We start from the raw sequence: 20,589 nt of genomic DNA, 5'->3' as shown, positions 1-20,589 counted from the left end.
AAAAAAGGAAAAATATCAATGGAACAAGGATTTGTCCTCTATTACAAAGAAAACTTGTAAAATAAAACTTTTTTTCATGATGTCTTTGTATTATCCTTATCCTCTTTGCAGATCCAATTTTGAGTTTATTTCATCAAGGAAAAAAAGGAAAGCAAGAATTTTCCAAATGATGATCTAATTCAATTCTCAACCAAACAAATTAACCCATTAGAAAGCTCTAATTTTGGCGACGAACAAAAATGAAGCAATGCCGAGATACGAAAGGAAAAAGAAGAAGAAACTTGTTATTGCCAAAAAGAAGAAAACACGAATCATTCTTATATTTTACCAAAAAAAAAAAAACACAGAGAAAATGTGTATAATATAAAGGCCACATATATATATGTTTCAAGTTAACAAAGGGCGAGGAAGGGTGGCAATGGTTCCATGATGACTAGCAGGGTTAAACAAGCGTCTCCATGTTTTCAATTGATCCATAACCTGCTTGTAAACACCAGTTCTTGCTGCCGAAATACTAACCAACGCACTCTTCCTTAACTTCTTCAATCTTCTCCTGATCTTCACCTTTAGCCTACACAGTCTGATTCGTAGAAACGATGGTTTTCTTCTACAATCTGCTCGCTCCAGCACTTTGTGGATCAAGAACTGAGCTCGTCGATGGATTATCTCCTCTGGGTCTTCCTTATCCACCTTTGAGTAACCATTTGATCTCCTCAGAATCACCATTTTTGTTTTTTTGGGAAAGATTCTACTACCAGAGAGGGAGTTAAAAGAGAAACAATACGAGACCTTAGGTTGAAGCAATATTTATAGGGGGGGGGATGTATCTAAGCTATTGAGGATGTCATATGGTGCTGAAGCTGTACATGTGAAGCAATATTCATTTGATAAAATTAAAATAACAATAATTATGGAGAAATATAGGTTTTAAATTAGCTGGCTTTTTTCAATGTGAAAACTGACCTGCTCTGGGCTGCAATGCTCAGGAAACAACATGCCACTAGATAAGATAATTATTAAGCTTTTAATTGAATGCAGGTTAATTTAGAACTCATCAAATTAGGTTGGGTTTTAATTTATTTTAAAAATAAATAAATGAATGCAGATTAAGCATGAAGTATATTTTAATCGTTGAAAAGTATAGAAATTCGATGAAGAAATATTATCAATGAATATTGAGGGTATTTCTACTTAATTAGACCTTATATGTTTTCCTGTTATTATTGTAACTGCTGCAAAAAGATTACTACAAGATCAGGATATGTTAGTTTATTTATCCGCATGTAACAAAATAAACATTTCTTGCAAAATAAGATAAAATCAAGTTATTCATATGCTAATTCCGGTTATTTTTATAAATTTAATAATCACGTTGACCACTCTAAAGGCTTTATCCTAATCCCAATTGCAAGGAGAAATGGAGCACGTGGTGGAAAGCTGGATCAGCGCATATGATCCAGCTATTGGTAGGTCGGAGAGAACGCCATATATGGAAAGTACTCAAGAGTGACGAGTGTAACAAAGATATAATTTCGGTGTTTTATTGGTCTGGTTGGGCCACAGACAGAAAGCAGAGATATTAAAGTCAAAGGTAGCCGATATAAAACAGACCAAATTTCCACCGCCATGACATGCCATGAAGCATCTTTTGTAAGCAAACAAGTGTCTACCCACTAGTTATGTTCAGATTGTATATTATCAAACCGTTGACTCAAAAGTAAATTGTTTTTCAATAATAAAAAGGACCAATTATTTCTAAATTCTTTTGAGAATTAACAAAGAAAGTGACAAGCATGGGAATGATAGAAGAGGTCTGCTGGTATCTACATCATCATCACAGTAATAATAATGGTTCAAGGGATAACCAGCTGGAAATACAAACAAGTTTTATTAACTTTGATGTTAACTTTCCCATTAGAAATGCAACAAACCAGATTCTAACACTGCTGGTGAATAATAGAATTACACCGACAGTTTACAAAAAGGCAAACTCGTAAGAAAAAGAAGATAATTATTTGGTAATATTGACATAAACTTATTGATCTTATTCCTCTCCGCGGCAATACACATAATGGACTACTAAAATGTATGTAACACAGTTTTTCAGGGTTTAAGAGATCAAATATATACACAGAGGTATATTCCAGGAAATACACTAAACAGCACTTCGGGAACAGCAAAGTACATTACAACTAACTAGTCATTTGTAAAAAGATGCTAAGAGCTTGAACGTTATTGATTTCATTGACAAAATTATTTCATTGTCCAACATGGCCTCGATTGAATAAAACCTTCATCATACTTAACCCACGGATCCCTCGAGCTTCAGACTCATGAGTTGGTTCACCTCAGCACCGAATTCATCAGGAAGCTCATTGAAAACTTCACGGCAAAATCCAGAAATCATGGCAGCCATGGCCTTCTCATAATCAATTCCCCTCTGCTGAAAGTAAAATAACTGATCTTCACCAATTTTGGAGGTGCTGGCTTCGTGTTCAACACGAGCTGATGGATTCTTGACCTGTTTAATGACAGCAATCCAATCGTAAGTAACAAAATGGAGCATCTAGGTTCTTGATACAACAAATAACAACAATGAACCGTAAATGGTAATGTAATGGCATTCTGGGAAAAGTAACTATTACAGCACAAACATTCAAAAATAATAATGAGAATAAAGTTCTATCCCAACTGGCATTCCACTGTTTCTTCATAGGAGGTTGAATAAAGCTCTTGTTGGTAAAACATGGTAATGGATTGACATTACAGAGCATGCATGGTATGGGAGTCAACATTGTTTCAGCAAAGAGTAATACAGTTCAGACACAGATGACAAGAAGTTGGATAGAAAGGAAAACATATGTATGCCAAAATATCAATCAAACAGCTTGAGGTTTGCAGCACTATGTTACATGGGTAAACAGGAAAAGCAAATAGGAAAGAAATGGGAATCACCTCCATACACAAAATATCAATAAAAACTTGTCCAGAGACAAATATTTTCACAAAATATACGAGAAAGATGTCTAAAAATCAAATATTCGCACCTGGATGTAAGGGTAGGTGTTTGCAGCAGCATTATCGCCGATAAGCATTGAATCACATTGTGATGAATTTCTAGCATTCTCTGCCTTTGATTGAACCTGAACAAGCCCCCTATAACAGTTTCTTGAATGTCCAACAGAAATACCCTTTGAGATAATCCTACTTCTTGTATTCTTCCCTTTGTGTATCATTTTTGTACCCGTGTCTGCCTGCTGATAGTTATTTGTGAGTGCTACAGAGTAAAACTCGCCCACCGTATTATCACCTTCCAAAACAACACTTGGGTATTTCCAAGTAATAGCAGACCCCGTCTCCACTTGGGTCCAGGATATCTTCGAACGATCTCCAGCACATAGTCCACGCTTAGTAACAAAATTATAAATCCCTCCTTTTCCTTCCTCATCACCGGCATACCAGTTCTGTACAGTGGAGTATTTAATCTCTGCATCCTTAGCACAATACAACTCAACAACAGCAGCATGAAGCTGATTCCTATCATAAGAAGGCGCCGTACATCCTTCTAAATACTCCACAAAGCTTCCCTCATCAGCAACAATCAAAGTCCTCTCAAACTGCCCAGTTTCCAATGCATTAATCCGGAAATAAGTCGAAATTGGCATTGGGCATTTCGTATCCTTCGGAATGTAACAAAACGACCCATCACTAAAAACAGCTGAATTCAAAGCTGTAAAATAGTTGTCCTCACTAGGCACAACTCTCCCCAAATATTTCCTAACTAAATCAGGGTACTCTCTAATTGCCTCGGAGATCGAACAAAAAATGACCCCAGCCTTTTCTAAGGTCTTCCTATGCGTAGTAGCAATTGAAACACTATCAAGAACCGCATCAACGGCGACATTAGCCAATCGATTACGTTCATTCAAAGGGACACCCAATCTATCAAAGTACTTTAAAAGTTCAGGATCAGCCTCATCTAAGCTATTCAGAGCTGGCTTCTTTTTGGGCGCAGAGTAATAACAAATATCTTGGAAATCAATCGGCGGGTACCGATTATCAGACCATTTGGGTTCTTTCATTTTCAAAAATTTCTCATAAGCATCCAACCTAAGCTCCACCATCCAATCAGGTTCTTCCTTTAAAGAAGAAATTAAACGAATTGTTTCTGTAGAAAGCCCTTTGGGTATCGCAAAAGAATCGATATCCATCGTAAAGCCAAACTTTTTATCATAATCACGGTTTCGAAGAATTTCCTGGATTTTGTCATCGTAGGATTTACCTGATGAAGAGCTGGGATCTGACGTGAGGGTTTGAGGATCGAAACCAACATCTGCTCTGACCTTCAAAAGCCTTGAACTTTGGAGTTTTGGGGTTATGGGTTTGACGGAATCGAGCTTTGGGAAGAACCCTTTAAGGAACTTGGTTGAATCGGAAGTAGGCTGTGGTGAGAAGCTGGAAATACCGTTGGCTAGCAAGGAAGACATGGTTACGGCTGTGGTTTCAGGATAGAGAAAGAAAGCACCAGAAAACAAACAAACAATAAATAAAAGGAAATTAAAATTAACGTGAAATTAGAAATGACTACCTTCTGGTTTCTATCTAATTTCTTCTCTCTCTCTCTCTTTTTGTTTTTGTCTTAATTTTTCTTGGCTATGATATTGTTAGATGGTCTTGTGGGCAACACGCACTAGCCACAGAATTTTTTGTAGGACCCACCAATTTAACACGTAAGGGTTTTAGAGCCTAATATTTTGTTGAATGTTTAAAGTAGAGGTGAGTATTTGATCGAATCGAATCGAATCGAATCGAATTAAAAATTTTCGAGTTAATCGAGTTTTTGAATCTCATTTTATCATCCTAACTTTATTTGAACTTTTCTCTAGTCGAGTGAGATGGAATTCGAATCGAATTGAATCGAATATATTTGTTCGAGTTAAATTTTAAAAAATAATTTTGAGTAATTGTAACTATTGTCACCCATCGTAATAAAATTTGTTCACCTTAATCAATTTTTTTATTAACTTTCATCACCTCATAATTTATTTATTAATTTTTTATATATTGATTAGCTTCTTTGCTTGCTTGGTTGTTTCAATTATCTTTAGATTCTTGTCACTATGTATTTTGGAATTAAATAATAAATTAAATGTAAAAATATGATTTTTTAATAAAAGTTATTTTAAAAATAAAATGTGAAATTGATACGAATATAAAATTTTAACAAGAATATTTTATGGCATAATTAATAATTTAATTTTAATATAAATATTCAATATGACTAAATAATTCAATAATATAAATAATATAAAATGTGAAATTTAATTTAATAATATAAATAGTAGATATAAATAAAATTATTACTATTTATGTTTAGTGATTTTTTTTGGATAATTTTGATTTTTTATTTGAGAGTAAAGGGTGAGAAGTAAAAGTTTAGGGGGAAAATAAAAAATTTTGGGGAATAAAAGTTTGAGGGAAAGTAAATAGGGGGAGTAAAATTTTGGAGAGAAAATATTAAAAAAAAAATTGGAGGAGATGAGAGGTGGGATGGGAAGGGAATAAAAGTTTTAGGGGAAAAGTGGGAGGAAGTAAAAATTGTGAGGGAAAATAAAATGTTTTGAGGGTTTTTTGGAGTAAAATTTTGATAAAAGTTAAATGGAAGAGTAAAATTTTAGTGGGAAATGGATTTTGGGTAGATTGGCGGGTTGGGAGGGGAGGGGAGGGGAGTAAAAGTTTTGGGGGAAAAGTGGGAAGGAGTAAAAGTTTTGAGGGAAAAGTAAAAAAGTTTGGGAGTTTAGGGTAAAAATGTAAAATATTATAGTTTAATATTCGAATTATTCGAATTATTCGAGTTATTCGAATTCGAAAACTCAACTCTATTCGAACTTGAAATTTCAAAAATAAATTCGAGTTGATTCGAATAACTCGATTCATTTAACTCGAAATTTAATTTTTTTCGATTTTTTCGAATCGAATCGAGTTTTGATCACCCCTAGTTTAAAGTATTTCTAAGTTTTCATATTCCAAAATTAGTCTTTTTTTACTTTGGGATTTAAAAAGTGTGATTTAGTTTATATCGTTGTTAAATTATTTTTATTAAAATATTTATTGTAACTTTAAAAATAATAATTATGTAATAAATAATATTATTAAAAATATTAATTAGAATTTTTTCAAAATTATTTTTTTATAAGAATAATATTTTTAAGAAAAAATTAATGTCCACACCTTAATTGAAGTAGTTAATAATATTAATTGTTTAAATTAACTAATGAAGTTATAAAACTAGAAAGACAAGCCAGGAATTCCGAGCTATTCCTCGTCAACTATATTTTCTCCTTTTTAGTCGAGAATTTCGGTACAAAGCTATCTACGAAATTAAAACAATTAAAAAATCATCAATACAACACCATTCAATCTCACATTAAATATTTCAAATTTTACTCAATATTTACCTAAATTCCAATTTAGTCCCTGAACCGAGACTAACTTTTATTCTCAAAACTAATTTCATATTTTCATTCCATTCCCACTTTAAACTAATTTAACTCTCTAATTTCACCATAAATCCCTAATTTTTAAATTCTCTCAATTTAGTCCCTACTATTCAAAACTTATGTCTTATTTTACAAATCAACCCTTTACTAACTCCTAACTTGAAATTCAATCAATTTAACCCCTAATTAATCAATTAATTCAACATGAATAACATCTAAAAATTTACTAACTTTCAAAATTTCAACTTAAATCAAGTAGTATTTTGTTCTAGGATTCGAAAAACATCAAATTATAATAAAATAGACTAATTTAACTTGCCAATTGAGCTTGGAACTTCAAAACCCCAATTTTCCCTTTTCTTTCTTTCCTTCTTTCCTTCTCTGTTTCGTTTTAAGCTTTCTGTTTCTTTCTTATTTCTTTTATTTCTTTTGTTTTATATAATATAATAATAATAATAATATTTTAATCTAAAATATCTTATACTTAAATAATAAGTAAATTATACATATTATTACAAATATATGTATATATTTTATTACACATGTATTTTATTATTACCGCACAAGTGTCACATTTTCGGTTTATTTTTTATTTTAGTCCCTTGATTTTTTCTATTTCATAATTAAACTCTTACAATCAATTCAATTTAGTCCTTTTATCTAATTACCCTTAATTAAGTCAAACTTACCTAATCAAAACCTAATTAACTACACAACTAGCTTCGTAAATATTTATTAAAAATATTTACGAATCCGATTTACCGGTACGGAGTCCCGGGAATGCATTTAAAAAAAATCACATTTGACTCGTAAATATTAAATAATAATATTTACGAACTTACTGGTCGGATTTAGTGGCCTCGAACCACTATTTCTGATACCACTGAAAATCGGGCTGTTACAAATATAACTAGTCATATTAAATTAATTATTCTAAAGCTTTATGTACTAAAAATAAGATATTAGCACAAATCGAAGTTTGAATCTCTTTACTCATTTTCTTCACCTTTTTTCCTTCAAGATGTTCGCTTCGTTTTTAGCTACAATAGGAGTAGTTTATTACGAAACAACATCATTTTTCCATTCTAAAACTAAAACCAATAAAAACAAACTTAAATATGCATGATTATTCATATTGACAACTTAAGTTTTCTAGTCCGAAATTCACATATTTTTAGGCTCGATTATCCGTTTTCAATTCCGTATTCATCAGAGCACTCACTACTTCACAAGCTATCATTTAGCACTAATATTACACAAAGTGGCCAATGTTCTCTACTTCCCCTTTAACATGGCCAAATATACCAAATAAACTTTTTATCCATTTTTGTTTATTTCTCACACTTCTAACAAGCTAGAACTTGTTTTCAAATAATTTCCTATCCAAAATATATATCTACTTCACTTAAAGTTTTCTAAGTTTCCATCAATGTCCTTTAATGACAACTTTCAAAATACTTGATAAAAAAAAAACTATTGGTATATATATGTAAAGCAATCTTCGAAGATTCAAAATCTAATTTTTTTTTTTAAAGAAAAACTATAACTTACACTTGAATTTCAAGGAAAATGATGGAAGAATTTTTATTTTTTTTACTTTCCCCCTTTATCTGACGTGAAAAAGAAAGAAGACAAGCTTTTTTTTCTCTCTTATATATATAATAAAATATTATTACTTATTAAAATATTATTACTTAATAAAAATTATTTAAAAGTTATGATGAAATCATTTATTTTTTTTAAGTAATGGAAAATTTACTATTAAGTCCTTTCCATCAAAATAAAATAAGATAATTGTACTTTAGTTTCTATAATTTTCTAACTTATTCAATTTAATCTATGAACTCGATACCGAATTTTTAACTTAACCACATACTCCTACTAATAATCCTCTGTGTTTTCATGTTTGACGGTTTCTCTAAAAATGATCACAATTTCTTATACTACTATTTATTTATAGATCACTTATTCAAGGACTTCTACCACAAATATTCTTCTTCTCTTTTTTTTTTTAAAAAAGTGGGGATGTTACAATAAATGCTACATTAGAACAAACCCCCAAGTACAGGGGCCTTTCTACTATTAACTTAAAATTAAAATATATAGATTAAATCACAAGTCTCAGCACAGTATAGAGTCAGAATTGAAATTTGACCCTTGTCTTATAATGTAGAAAAATAAACAATGCAAATCTAAAAGAAATAGGAAGTCATGTGTTGGTTTTTAAAACTTAGGTATTCAAGTTATATATAACCACATAGTATTTTAATTGAAAAGTTAATGATATTAACTATTTGGACTAATTAATAATATTATAAAACTATAAGGACCAAGTTATGTTAGAAGTCAAAGTATGTAGGTTAAATATCAAATTTAAGCATATTAGAGGGACCAAAACTAATATTTAACCATTTGTAAAATGTAAAAAAAAATAAACACAACTTAAGTGTGTCTCTAAGCTAATAAGAAGAAGCACCTGTGGCCTAATGGATAAGGCGTCTGACTTCTAATCAGACGATTGTGGGTTCGAGTCCCACCAGGTGTGATCAAAATAGTTTTTATTTTTGGGTTCGAGAGCTTAGCAGGCTAAAAGTCCAGTTTTCTTTTTTGGGCCAAGTTTAAGTTCTTTTCTATCGATTTCTCTTTTAACAATTTAGCGAATTGAAGCCCAACTAATGGCCCAAAAACACTTGATTGCCTTTCGTGTTTCGTTGCATTACAGTTTTTATATTATCCCGCGAACTAAACAGCCACTCCAAAGAAATCAGAAGAAAAATCAGCAAAATTTCGATTTGTTTATTGATTATCTCACCACCCATTTTCCACTCACTGATTCGGAATCTCTCGTAAAAACAAAAGGTACGTTAATTTTCTTTTCTTTTCCCGTTTAGAAACTGTAGTTTACCTTATGTCGTTGCGTTTTGATTACCTAGTTCATTTCTCTTTTCTTTTCTTTTCTTTTCCTTTTACATTTTGATGGAATGAGTAAGAGACTTGTATTTGGGATTGTGTCTTATTTCTTAACTTAGACAGATTCATTTTCCTCTTTAGATTGTGAAGAAGATGGTTCTTTTGTTCTTTTGGACTCGTTGTAACTTGGAATGTATTCAACAGGGTGTTCCTGTGTTCATTCTTGCCTGATTTGGGTTATGATTATGGGTTCAAAATTTCTTATTTTTGAGGGTGTTTCTTGATCCAAGAATAACGTTGTTCTGTTGGAAAAAGGTCATCAAAAGTGTAGGTTGTTGTGCGTTGATTTATAGAATGGTTCCATGTTTTTATGTTTGTTATGCATAGATATTAGAACTGTCCCTTCCATCTTTTGTCGGTGATTGTGATGTTCCGTATATTCTCTTTTTACATCGAAGTTGTAGCTCTATTGAGTATCATTCCATGTTGGAAATTGTTTAGAGGATGAAGTTTTGGTTATCTCAAGTCTCAAAATCCTTTGATAGTGTGAGACTTGGGTTAAGAAATCATAGATAAAAAATGGGAATTTGTTTAGCATTTCATTGGCAGATATAGCCAACCAGTACATTGCTGTTGACAAAATGTTAAAGGAATAGACGAAACAAGCAACATCTATGGCTTGAACTTTGGGCCTTCATCATGATATCAAATCTGTACCAGAAATTCTTGGTCATGCTTAGACTTCCAGACACCCTTCACAGACAATATCTATATTTTGATTTTATCCCGCCTGGTATTTTCGTAGAGGTGGAAAGGTCTAAGGTCCTGACACCCATAGCATTTATTTTGTGATTTTGTTCCTTTGTATTGATTTAATTTAAAACTCTTCAGCATCTTAAACAAACAGAGAACCTATGAAGCATTTAGTAACTTTATCGTCTGCTTAGGTGCCCAAATTATGTTCCCATATATTTTTGTATTTGCATCCATCTTGCTTTTTGTTGAGTCTACCTATTACATTGGTGACCTTCTTGATATGCATATCTGAGTTCACCAGTAGCTCCTTTTGTTGAGTAGGTGATCTTAGCTGTTCAAATCTAACCCATTTATATACTGTCACTTGAGAAAATTAAGACATTAATTCCTTTATGGCATTGAGCACTTATTAAAATAAAAATTTTAGGCCAAAACCTGGGGCCTACTCCAAGAGAACACCTAGCTATAGCACCAATAGGCAAACTTCACTTTAATAATAATCCAGAGGACCTGACGTTATATAGTCTGGTATATTTGATTATTGTAAAATACTGTTTACTAGCATGGCAAAAGAAGTGGTAGTAGTGTTGATTAACTATGTTTTTCTACCATTTTCCTAGTGCATTCAGTTCTGATTGGGCATATGGATGACAAAGTTTTAATTACTCTCATCATTGCAGGTAAACGCAGGAAGATTATTGACTAGGATTTGTTATAAGATAGCTTAAAGGAGGTTGTGCATCCATTTATGGATGATGAGCAACCAGAGTCAAGGGGCGAGCATATCCTTGACAGCAGATCCCCCTGTAAAGTGGAGACGTGGGCGTCCACGTAAGGATGATAGTATTCAAGGGGACCTCACACCTCTGACACCTGCAACTGAGAATCTGAAAAACAAGCAGAGTGTGGGAACAAGTGACCCTACGTCTAATGAAATAGTAGGTCAGATGGTTTCTGGTGTCATTGAAGGTTCATTTGATGCTGGATATCTTCTTAATGTTAAGGTTTGTGATACCGACATGCATCTTAGGGGTGTTGCATTTCTACCAGGGCGATTCACTCCGATTACTGCTGAAAATGATGTGGCTCCGCATGCTAAGATGTATGAAAGAAATGATATTCCTATCCCATTGGTAAACGCACAGGGTCATCTCCATACTGTGAGTCCTTCATCAGGGAAAAGTGAGAAGCCTGTTGAGGATAAAAATGATGCACCTAACCTTCCAGGCCAAGGTCTACAAATTGGGCTTTTTTCTGGTGCCATGGCTGCTAGTAAGAGCCAATCTGCCTCTATTTCAATTCCTCTAGCTAGTAACTTGCCAATTAATGACACTGGTCTTCCCCTGGGGCAAAAGGTCCTGCAAGACCGAATCTTAGATTCCGGATTGCAGACAGATAAAGCTATGGTACAGGATCAGTCACCGCTGGGATTTGAAGCCTTAAAGCTGATGAAAGGACCAAATATTAGCGTGGAGGCACTTAATACATCTGAGCCAGTGCCTGCAATGTTTACTGCTGATGTGCCAGCCGCTAAGACTGTAAATCCAAATCCTCAAGTTGATGACCAGGCCGTATGTTCTGATCTTAAGTCACAGGAATTGTTTCATGATGATGTAAAAATCCTTGACCTTGGTAACAACCAAACTCCCAAAACTTCTGAGCCTGAAGCTCAAGCCGATGGTGGTGAACCCACTCAAATCAACTTGTTCAAAAAACAGGCTTCATCCAGGCAAGATATAGATATTTCTCAAGATACTGAATTGGAGCTTGCTACAAAGATAATTGGTGGAGTTGGCACGTCTCACATGGATGGATTATCTGCAAATGAGGCTGCCACAACTGCTACGACAGGTTCATGCTCTGAGTCAATGACCAGCCAACCAGTAACGATATTTGGAGTAGAAACTATCCCATCTGAGCCCAAGCCTGCAGCTGAAGAAACTGTTCCAGAAATGGTTGTACCCGAAGATAGTAGTAGTTCCTTAATGGCGGCTGACACCAATTATGTGGAATCTAATGCCAAAGATGCCATCCCACCAGCACAATCTTAGTTTTCAAGTTGTCAAACTAAAAACAGAAAAGGAACGAGCCTTACAGTCGAAGGTCTTGATGAATGATTAGTGTTTAATTCATTATGGAGTATAGGTGACATTGGGGGTGGTGTTTACGTACCCTTTCTCAAATTTGGATTATTTGCAATAGGTACTCTTTGCAATCTACCTTCAACATTAAGCAGTCTACATTGTGTGCAACTGTTCATGGTTTCAGGGACATTTTTTCTTTCTTTTTTTATTTTTATAAAAAGAGAAAAAGACCCATAAGTTGGACAGAAAATTTGCAACTGTCATTGTAATTATATAATGCTTAACTGTATACCATTCCTGATGATGAGGCTCATGGTTTGAGTGAGAAAGGTTTTGTTGGGAAAAGCTTAGGAAAATACTGTAGTAGTTCTTTTTATTATCAGCAAGTGAAAAAGTACTGCAATAGTTTGGAAAAAAGAAAAGCTTTCAAAGAATGGGAACGTAAGCTGATATGGTGTTTGTCAAAATGACTGAAATAGGTTTGTTTGTTACCTATTTAAATGGGTAACTAAAGGTTAAGTAGGAGAAATACATATCAAAATTATATAATTTAAAGATATCACTTTAGTCAAGGAAATATGTTATTTAAGGTATATTTTGATAATTTTACATGAAATCAGAGGGGTTTTTCTTTTTCTTTTTCTTAAAATATGGGCTAATTTGGGTTTTTACAACAACCTTTTAATTGTCTCGATCAGTTCCCTTTTTGGTCTTTTACTTGAAGTGTGCGCTGTACAAACTGTAAACTCTTCGGTCTGAAAGTTAAAAGGCAACGGATCTTTGGCAGCTCTTCCACTCTTTTGAATCCGAATGTTGAAGGAGAATTCTAAAGTACAGCTAAGACATGATATGAATTTTTAACCTTTTGTCTTCCAAATTGAGGTAATTGACTGGTTTCCATTCTTGCTTTTAACTCTTTCATCTTGCCTGGTAATCAGAATTTCCTTCTTTCTAGGTTTTAAGCAGTTTTAGCGTGTAAAGCAATTACTTGCTGGAATAGCTGCTCTTTACTGAATATGCTTGGAAAAAATGTTGGGTTTAAAGTGATTATCTTATGAGATCTCTTGACAGATTTTGATTGATTTCATCTTTGCAACTGGAATTGTTGTCTTTTATCTCGTTTTCTAAGAGACATCCAGGATTTTGCTAGATTTCATACTAGGGTCGGAATGGATTTACATTTGAAGAATCTGTTTGATAGATTCCAGGAGCAATTTGGTTCTGGTCCTGGTCTCGGTCCTGGATCCGGGACGTGCCTTATGAAGGTAGAAGGCATTTCTTCTAACTTTATAAAGCTCTTATTTAAAGCCTCTGCTGCCTTATATAGAACTGAACCTTGGAGAAGATTGCGCCCAGGACATTTGTTTGGTGTCCGAGTCGGGAAAGATTCGGATTGGTCAGGCAAAAAACAGCCTTTTCCGTGTTCCCAGTTCATTGGAGGAGATGGTGGGGATATTGGGTTTTATATGTTTAGATCTGAAAATGATGCTAAGAAGATGACAGGCTCAAGGGAGACGATTCGAGCTCCAAATGTTGAGCTTTTGAGGGTCACATACGAGCTTGAGACATTAATGTTTCCTTCCAACCGCAAAATGATCAAGTCATTGTCATTGGAAGCATCTGGGAACGATCGGTTTCCTGTTATTGATGTCACACGCTGCACATCTTCTGGTGAGCTTCAATTTAGGAATCCTACCCTGGAAGAACTGAAGTTTGTCTATGCTTTCATGAGAGCCATTTCCTTGGTGCACCCATTGCTTCAGGCGGATAAAGAAGGTGGTCCAAACTGGACAAAGTTGATAAGTTTTGGCCCCTTTATCGAGACAGTTGACATTCAGTGGCCTCCAGAAATGGCTAGAGGTCATGAGCTTGTTGCTGTTACAATCTCACATCCACCTGGTCAGGCATATGAAGAAAAGATAAGTTCAACTGCCAGCTCAACACCAACCAAGTATGCAGAGCCTCCAGATGAGGTCACCTTCATGGATATTAGAGTAAACTCAAATTCAAGCTCAAGGCATTGTGCAATGTGTGAGAAAGAAGTTAATGGAGATCAATCTCTCTGCTGTGGGCGATGTCGAGCAGTGGTCTACTGCACTTCTCTCTGCCAAAAGCAGCACTGGAAGGAGTCACATAAAAGCATGTGCGGTCTGTACAAAGCTATGATGGAAAGGGAAGAAGAGCTTGTAATGAAAATCTTCATGTTCCCTTGCTCTGCTGCCCAACCTTGTAAATGGCTTGAATCATTGGGAATCCATCAGAAAGGGATGTGGAGAAGGAAGTGCAGTTGCTACTCTCACTGCCCTTTTGGTCTCCTTCCAGTTAAAGGTGGGTTATGGGATTCCTGGGGTGGGCTAGATGATGAAGAATACCCTGGTGATTTGCCCTTCCACAACCAACTACGAGATGGGATCTCTAGCCCTATCCTTCTTTCTGGTTGGTCCGAGTACTATAACCTTCGGTCCCTGCCATTGTCGAGCCCTGTTGCTGATATTCTTTCCCACCCTTTGACTGTTTATCATATATTGACGGCTCTCAGTATCAATACAAAGAATCTTTTACTAAAGGGAAAGGAGGTGATTCTTCACTACCTGGGGCCTGAAGGGGAGATGGATTGGATGCCTGCATTTTCTGAAATCAGTCACTTGTTAAACGGGTTGGGTAATATACAAATCATTATGGTAGGACCTGAAGTTCCGACAAACTTGTCAGGTACCACATCAGGAATTAGTAGCAGAGTTAGGGTGAATCTAGTAAGGGGTGTTTATCAGGAAGAAGCCACCTACTTGCCTTCCCCCCATGTTATAGTTGCTCTGAACTGTGCATTGGATAGGTATTCCAGCTGGGGTGGTGCTCTTGATCTGATTAAAGCCATCGGCGTCCCTGCTTTCTTCACTGAGCAATCTGAAATTTTGTGTGCAAATGCTAAACAGGTTCTACGTGGTGCTGGACTACATATTACCCACCCAGTGACACCTAATCCCTTCCGTTCCCCAGTTAAGAATCACGATTCTTCCACCAATCTTCCTTCTTACAGCAATGGATTTGTGCTGGGGGTAAATGCATGACTCAAATTTCAGGCATCACTGGACACCGGAACCTAAGTTTTTTCATGATTTTATTTTAGAAGTAGATATTGAATGTTGTTAACTGCTTTATTACCTACTGATAAGATATTGGCTGAGAGATAATCTGGGAATGAAATTCTTACTGCAAGATAGGCTGTTTCCCTTATTGAGTTGAATTCAATGATGTAAACTTTATGATTTTTCCATCACTTCTGATTAATAAAAACAATGGCTGCGAACGAACTTTTTGTCCCTCCTCTGACTGAAAGCTACCAGATATTATTCTGCTTAACTTTTAACTTGGTGGTAAATTTCATTATTATAGTCAAGACAGTTTTCTGTTTTCTTTGATTTTGACTTCTATAATAAGACTGTTTCTAAAGTATCTGAGACCATTAGGGAATTAGCAATGGCATATATGATTTTGACTGCAATAATTCGACTGTTTCGTGAGGAAATGAGAATCGTGGCTTCTATTCCTTTTCTTTTTCTCCTTTTTCATCCTACAATACATACGTGGATACCAACCAAGTTCCAATCCTAATGCTTACATGGACCTGAATACTTCAATACTTGGTTTGAAATCTGTACACGAACAAATATTTTAGTTCTCCCTTTTAAAATCTCAGGAGTAGTATGTGCAAGTATGGTGAAAGTAACATGTCATTTTCGACAGCCCATGCCATGCTAGATCAAGTCTGTCATTACAAAAACAACCTTTTTACTATACAAAGTACTGTAAAGTTTGATTGAACCTTTGAATATCCAATAAGGTCCTCAATTAAATGCATCCATGACCCCCAACTTGCCCACTTGGCCTATCAAAAGTGCAGACAACCCTGTTCCTATCACGTTATAAAACCAACCCCAATCGCTATGTATCCATTAGGCAGCCAAGAAAAGTTCCCTCCCACTAAAAATGGAGTTTTCCTTCCCATCATACCAACTTTCTCCTTTGTATCATTATCTCCTTCCATCTCCTGCCCTTTTCTCCAACCAGCTTCTTCCTGAAAACCATGTTAATTGGACTCAAACCCCAGAGGCTCACGTTTACTCTGCTGATCTTCCTGGTAACTCTCTGCCATGGAAAATTTTCTCTTCATTATCTTCTTTTCCTTTACCTTGTTAATTTATGTACCAGAAATTAGTTCCATGCCATGGTTTTTCTTTTTTTTCTTTTTGTCCTATACATTAGGGGTGAGGAAGGAGGAAATAAAAGTGGAAGTTGAGGACTCAAGATATCTTATAATTAGGACCGAGGCCATCGATGACTCAACAAAACCAGCCATGGACTTCAAGAGGAAATTCCGGCTGCCTGGTTCCATAGATATTGATGGAATATCAGCTAAATATGAAGATGGGGTCTTGACACTAACCGTGCCCAGGACTTTCAGGAGGGGTGGTTTCTATATTGACCCTGCAGATGTGCCTGATAGGGTCGAAGTTCTTGCAAGGGCGGCCTGAAATTCGGAACATTATTGTTTTTTTTTTCTTTAGGTTGTAAACCTTAATTGTGGGCTATGATTGGTCTGGGGTGAGAACCTGGGGAATTTGATTGTACCAAAGATTGATCCCAAGGATGAAAGATTGAATTTGGTTTGGACTATGGCTCCTGTAATTCTAAAACTTCAGAATTTTCCAGGAAACAAACATCCAGGTTCAGCAGACATGTTTATGGACATGGGATTAACTGTACATTACATTTTATTTGATTAAATATAATCTAAAATTCCTTCCATCTATCTCCAAAAGAAAAGAAACCTCTCATTTTGATATGTTAAGAAACACAAGCACTTGGCCCACATTATATTGGCATGTTTCAATTTCTCTCTCTTATCTGCCCGATAAGTTGGTCAGATTATTGGAATCTAAATTGTAGAACAGCTATGAACTGAGGTGGAAGATACGCATTCAGACCACCAAACAGGCTTTAACTGCAAACAAGTTAACAACAAGGGCTTGTTTTTTTTCCCTTTGCTGCTGCTACTCTAAACGAAGTCTGTTACCCAAACAGTCCCTTGATATAGTTGCTAGATAATTTTTTCCCTTTTGGGTCGATCTCTCACTACAACGACAAAAAAGATCATTCAAGTGCGTAGCAGCCATTGGGACTAGGGACCGTCACTCAAATCTTTAGCACAACTAATTTAATTGAAGTTGAAAAAAATCCACGAAAATATTAAATTTACCTTTAATTGAATAAACCAAATTCATCTTTATCAAAGTTGCAACTTGTTTAATCATTGTCGGCCCAAAATAAATTGAAATCACCTGAGCCACAAATTGGAATATTGATTGGTACCTACAATTAACAGAAGAAATAGCATAGATTACGTGCACTCTAATTAATTAAATATTTCCTAAGCAAACTGCAAAACAGAGTTGCTTCACCGTCCCAAAAACATGGATCGCAACAGTAGCCGACGTTTTTGCTTGCTTCCCAAGCTTGGCCTTCCGAAGAAGTACTTGAACTATTCGGTCTTTCCCTAATGTCACTATCACAACTACGGCTGATTCGTGTGGGTTCGGTCAATGCAGCGTACACCCACATATTGCTCAAAAAGTTTTCGGTTTTTAAACGGCAACTGGTCACGATTCTTGTTCTTCTTTTGCTAGAATTCGTGAGATCAAGAGACGATATAATTCGAAGCCCTTGTTCCCTTAGCTCACCCCCGAAACAAATCAAGATAATACCGTAAGTATATATAGCTTCTACGTGACCTTTTTCGGCCGCTTTCTTCAAACAATGGAGACCAAATTCAAATTCTCTTAGACTAAAACAATCCATCATTCCTTTCCTGTATAAAGCTTCGGCGTTTTGGGCAGCTTCGCATCTTTTTTGCAAAACTTTCTCGCTTTTACGCCATGGAACGAAGTTAAGTTTCTCCATTGAAACGTTCTCGAAGATTTGATCGTAATTCGAAGCAGCACGAACGGCCTTGCAACTTAACCTGGCATTGACGAAATCAGCGGCAGAATTCGACGCCGCATGCTTGAGAATTTCCGACAACATATCTTCTGGAAGTAACCTTGCGATGTCGTTAACAATTTTATTCGTCATGATTCCGTTGGGAGATTATAAAGAAGCTGCTTCTTGAATCAAATCCTACAAAGCGAAGCTATATAAGAAGGGAATTAGAGGCGGTGCCATGATTGACCAGGATTGGGTAAACAAAATCCTGTAATTGGTAGGATTAAATATTTAATACAATTTTTACGCATCCTTAAAACCAAGTTATTGTTTCCAATTGCTTTTGCCCATTCAACGAATTAGAAACCGAAGTAAAAAGGAAAAACAGCCGCCATCAGGCATCGGCCACCTTTTGAACAATAAAGCTTTTGGAGCAAGTTTGACTAATAAACTTTTCTACTATAACGTTTATACATGAAAATCTAAACTATACTTCACCACTATTGTACACGATAACAAACTTATATGTATATACTATATATATAATTAATATTTTCCTTTTTACTTAATTTATAAAATAAATAAAATATTCAAGTTCAACATTACCTAACTTCATATGTTCCTTTCTAATAACAAGCATTTATTCTTAAAGATTAATATCCTCGTCACATTTCAAAACCTTGCCTCATATTCAGAATTCATTCACATAATTTTTTTATCACGAAAGGGTAAAAGTACGGGTGTAATCGAGCTGAGCCAAGCTTGAATACTGTCAACCTCAACTCGAAATTTGAAGTTTGATATTTGACTCGAGCTCAATCGAACATCTATTTTTAAGCTCGAGATTGATTCGAGATATAATCGAGCTTGAGCTTGATTAAGTTCGTTTATCAATTTCTATACTTGAACTCAAACTCAAGCTCAAATTCGGTTTAGTAATTAAGCTTAAGGTTAATAATATATATTAAGGGCAATAACGTAATTTAATAATATAAAAATATGAAAAGCTCGGTAAGGCTCGTGAACCGTTCGAGTCAAGTATTACTGAGATCGAATTTAGTTCAATCGATAGCTGAAGCTATTCAAGCTCGACTCAATAATTATCAAATTAAATTTAAATTTTTTTCAAGTCGAACTCAAGTAGCTTGCGAGCACCAATGTTAATTTTACATCTCTTGGTAAAAGTATCATGGAGGCCTTTGTGGCAGGAGTCGAATTGCATTTTGCTCCATTTATTTAAAAAAAATAGGTAAATTAGTCTCTATATGTTATATCAAAGAGAAAATTGTTTTTTTTTTTGTTAAAATTTTATCCATTTTTACTATTTAAAAATTATCATTGTATATTAGAATGAGATACACTTGATATGCCACATGTCACTGTCAGGTTTTTTCCTCAATCATACCAGTTTAAAACAATACAAATTGATGAAAAAATTAATATAAAAGATCGGTTTGCTCTTTGATTTAATGTATATAGACTAATTTACCCATTTTTTGAATAAAATGGGGCAAAATACAATTTGACTCTAGTACAGAAGCCTCCGTGACATTTTTACTGAAAAGAAAGTAGGAATAATAAGATTTGAATCATATTATTTAAGTGTGAAATGAAAATTTTAACCAACCTTACAAATAATTTAGTATTGAATTAGTCATTATTTTGAATTATTATTTTAAGTAATAAAAAATTACGTTTAAATTAATTATAAAACATGATATAATTGTATAAAAGTATGAATTTTAATATTTTAAAAAGAAAAAAAATGTGTTTTTGAATAATAATTTTATCATTTTTGGTTTGGTATTTTAAAAATTTGGAGGAGTTAAAATCAATGGTTGAAATAAAAAAGGATAAAAAAATTATTAATTTATCATTTTCAATAAAGAAATTGATTTTAAAAAATTCAATGTCGGTGACAGATTTAAGAAATTTCAAGTGATCAATATAATTTTCTAATTTATTATGTAGCTTAATCAAATGACTACAATCTTTCCAGATCTAAAAATAATCCCACAAACCTTACACCTCATAGTTTTCTTTATGTTGAAACTTTGTTTCATTTATACGGTCCTTGAACTTCCAATAAAGTTCCCACACATGGCAACTGAGCCAATACAGAAAAGCAAACAAAAAGCATTGAGTGCCATGAAATAAATCATGATTCATTTCCCTATTTGTCTTATGAGCTCAAAAGCATGTCCAAATGGAAGAAAAAATAAAAGACGTCACGTCATACATTGCTCCTTATTTGCATGATATCATCATCACTCAGCATGAAAATATGAAGTATTCTGATTCTTTTTTAATAGCACCAGAGATACATGGGCATGTGAGGACCAGATGGAGAGACTTTCACC

At 34.6% G+C, this 20,589-nt stretch overlaps 6 protein-coding genes and 1 non-coding gene across 7 annotated transcripts; 4 read left to right on the top strand and 3 right to left on the bottom strand.

The window, feature by feature from the left end:
• Window positions 1–284: 284 nt before the first annotated feature.
• LOC107905935 (uncharacterized) lies at window positions 285–833 on the bottom strand. Its single transcript, XM_016832734.2, has one exon. The coding sequence runs from the start codon at window positions 724–726 to the stop codon at window positions 388–390; it is 339 nt and encodes a 112-aa protein (XP_016688223.1). The 5' UTR covers window positions 727–833; the 3' UTR covers window positions 285–387.
• Window positions 834–2,024: 1,191 nt separating this feature from the next.
• LOC107905936 (UPF0051 protein ABCI8, chloroplastic) lies at window positions 2,025–4,636 on the bottom strand. Its single transcript, XM_016832735.2, has 2 exons — window positions 3,048–4,636; window positions 2,025–2,521 (listed from the first exon to the last, which is right to left on the bottom strand). The coding sequence occupies exons 1-2, from the start codon at window positions 4,485–4,487 to the stop codon at window positions 2,303–2,305; spliced, it is 1,659 nt and encodes a 552-aa protein (XP_016688224.1). The 5' UTR covers window positions 4,488–4,636; the 3' UTR covers window positions 2,025–2,302.
• Window positions 4,637–8,972: 4,336 nt separating this feature from the next.
• Window positions 8,973–9,045, top strand: TRNAR-UCU (transfer RNA arginine (anticodon UCU)). The gene has a single exon. It is a non-coding gene; the product is annotated as a tRNA-Arg (tRNA).
• Window positions 9,046–9,225: 180 nt separating this feature from the next.
• On the top strand, window positions 9,226–12,579 carry LOC107905939 (uncharacterized). Its single transcript, XM_016832737.2, has 2 exons — window positions 9,226–9,359; window positions 10,847–12,579. The coding sequence occupies exon 2, from the start codon at window positions 10,919–10,921 to the stop codon at window positions 12,215–12,217; it is 1,299 nt and encodes a 432-aa protein (XP_016688226.1). The 5' UTR covers window positions 9,226–9,359; window positions 10,847–10,918; the 3' UTR covers window positions 12,218–12,579.
• A 234-nt stretch (window positions 12,580–12,813) lies between these two features.
• On the top strand, window positions 12,814–15,561 carry LOC107905938 (zinc finger MYND domain-containing protein 15). The gene is made up of 2 exons (XM_016832736.2): window positions 12,814–13,132; window positions 13,206–15,561. The coding sequence occupies exon 2, from the start codon at window positions 13,420–13,422 to the stop codon at window positions 15,316–15,318; it is 1,899 nt and encodes a 632-aa protein (XP_016688225.1). The 5' UTR covers window positions 12,814–13,132; window positions 13,206–13,419; the 3' UTR covers window positions 15,319–15,561.
• A 582-nt stretch (window positions 15,562–16,143) lies between these two features.
• Window positions 16,144–17,054, top strand: LOC107905940 (15.4 kDa class V heat shock protein). Its single transcript, XM_016832738.2, has 2 exons — window positions 16,144–16,388; window positions 16,514–17,054. Exons 1-2 carry the CDS (start codon window positions 16,238–16,240, stop codon window positions 16,780–16,782), a joined length of 420 nt encoding a protein of 139 aa, XP_016688227.1. The 5' UTR covers window positions 16,144–16,237; the 3' UTR covers window positions 16,783–17,054.
• A 76-nt stretch (window positions 17,055–17,130) lies between these two features.
• LOC107902696 (putative F-box protein At1g67623) lies at window positions 17,131–18,735 on the bottom strand. Its single transcript, XM_041093958.1, has one exon. The coding sequence runs from the start codon at window positions 18,377–18,379 to the stop codon at window positions 17,660–17,662; it is 720 nt and encodes a 239-aa protein (XP_040949892.1). The 5' UTR covers window positions 18,380–18,735; the 3' UTR covers window positions 17,131–17,659.
• Between the last annotated feature and the right edge of the window lie 1,854 nt (window positions 18,736–20,589).

The sequence above is a fragment of the Gossypium hirsutum genome, chromosome D05 (assembly GCF_007990345.1).
Source record: "Gossypium hirsutum isolate 1008001.06 chromosome D05, Gossypium_hirsutum_v2.1, whole genome shotgun sequence".
Classification (NCBI taxonomy): Eukaryota; Viridiplantae; Streptophyta; class Magnoliopsida; order Malvales; family Malvaceae; genus Gossypium; species Gossypium hirsutum.
The sequence above is the reverse complement of the archived record's forward strand: the minus strand, read 5'-3'. Positions and strand labels throughout refer to the sequence as shown.

Excerpts from the sequence above, each read along its gene's own strand:
- LOC107905935 (XM_016832734.2), bottom strand. The coding sequence starts at position 726 with ATGGTGATTCTGAGGAGATCAAATGGTTACTCAAAGGTGGATAAGGAA.
- LOC107905939 (XM_016832737.2), top strand. The coding sequence starts at position 10,919 with ATGATGAGCAACCAGAGTCAAGGGGCGAGCATATCCTTGACAGCAGAT.
- LOC107905938 (XM_016832736.2), top strand. The coding sequence starts at position 13,420 with ATGGATTTACATTTGAAGAATCTGTTTGATAGATTCCAGGAGCAATTT.
- LOC107902696 (XM_041093958.1), bottom strand. The coding sequence starts at position 18,379 with ATGACGAATAAAATTGTTAACGACATCGCAAGGTTACTTCCAGAAGAT.
- LOC107905936 (XM_016832735.2), bottom strand. The coding sequence starts at position 4,487 with ATGTCTTCCTTGCTAGCCAACGGTATTTCCAGCTTCTCACCACAGCCT. Across the intron at positions 2,522-3,047 it reads ACACCTACCCTTACATCCAG|GTCAAGAATCCATCAGCTCG; the intron begins GTGCGAATATTT and ends GTCATTAAACAG.
- LOC107905940 (XM_016832738.2), top strand. The coding sequence starts at position 16,238 with ATGGAGTTTTCCTTCCCATCATACCAACTTTCTCCTTTGTATCATTAT. Across the intron at positions 16,389-16,513 it reads TTACTCTGCTGATCTTCCTG|GGGTGAGGAAGGAGGAAATA; the intron begins GTAACTCTCTGC and ends CCTATACATTAG.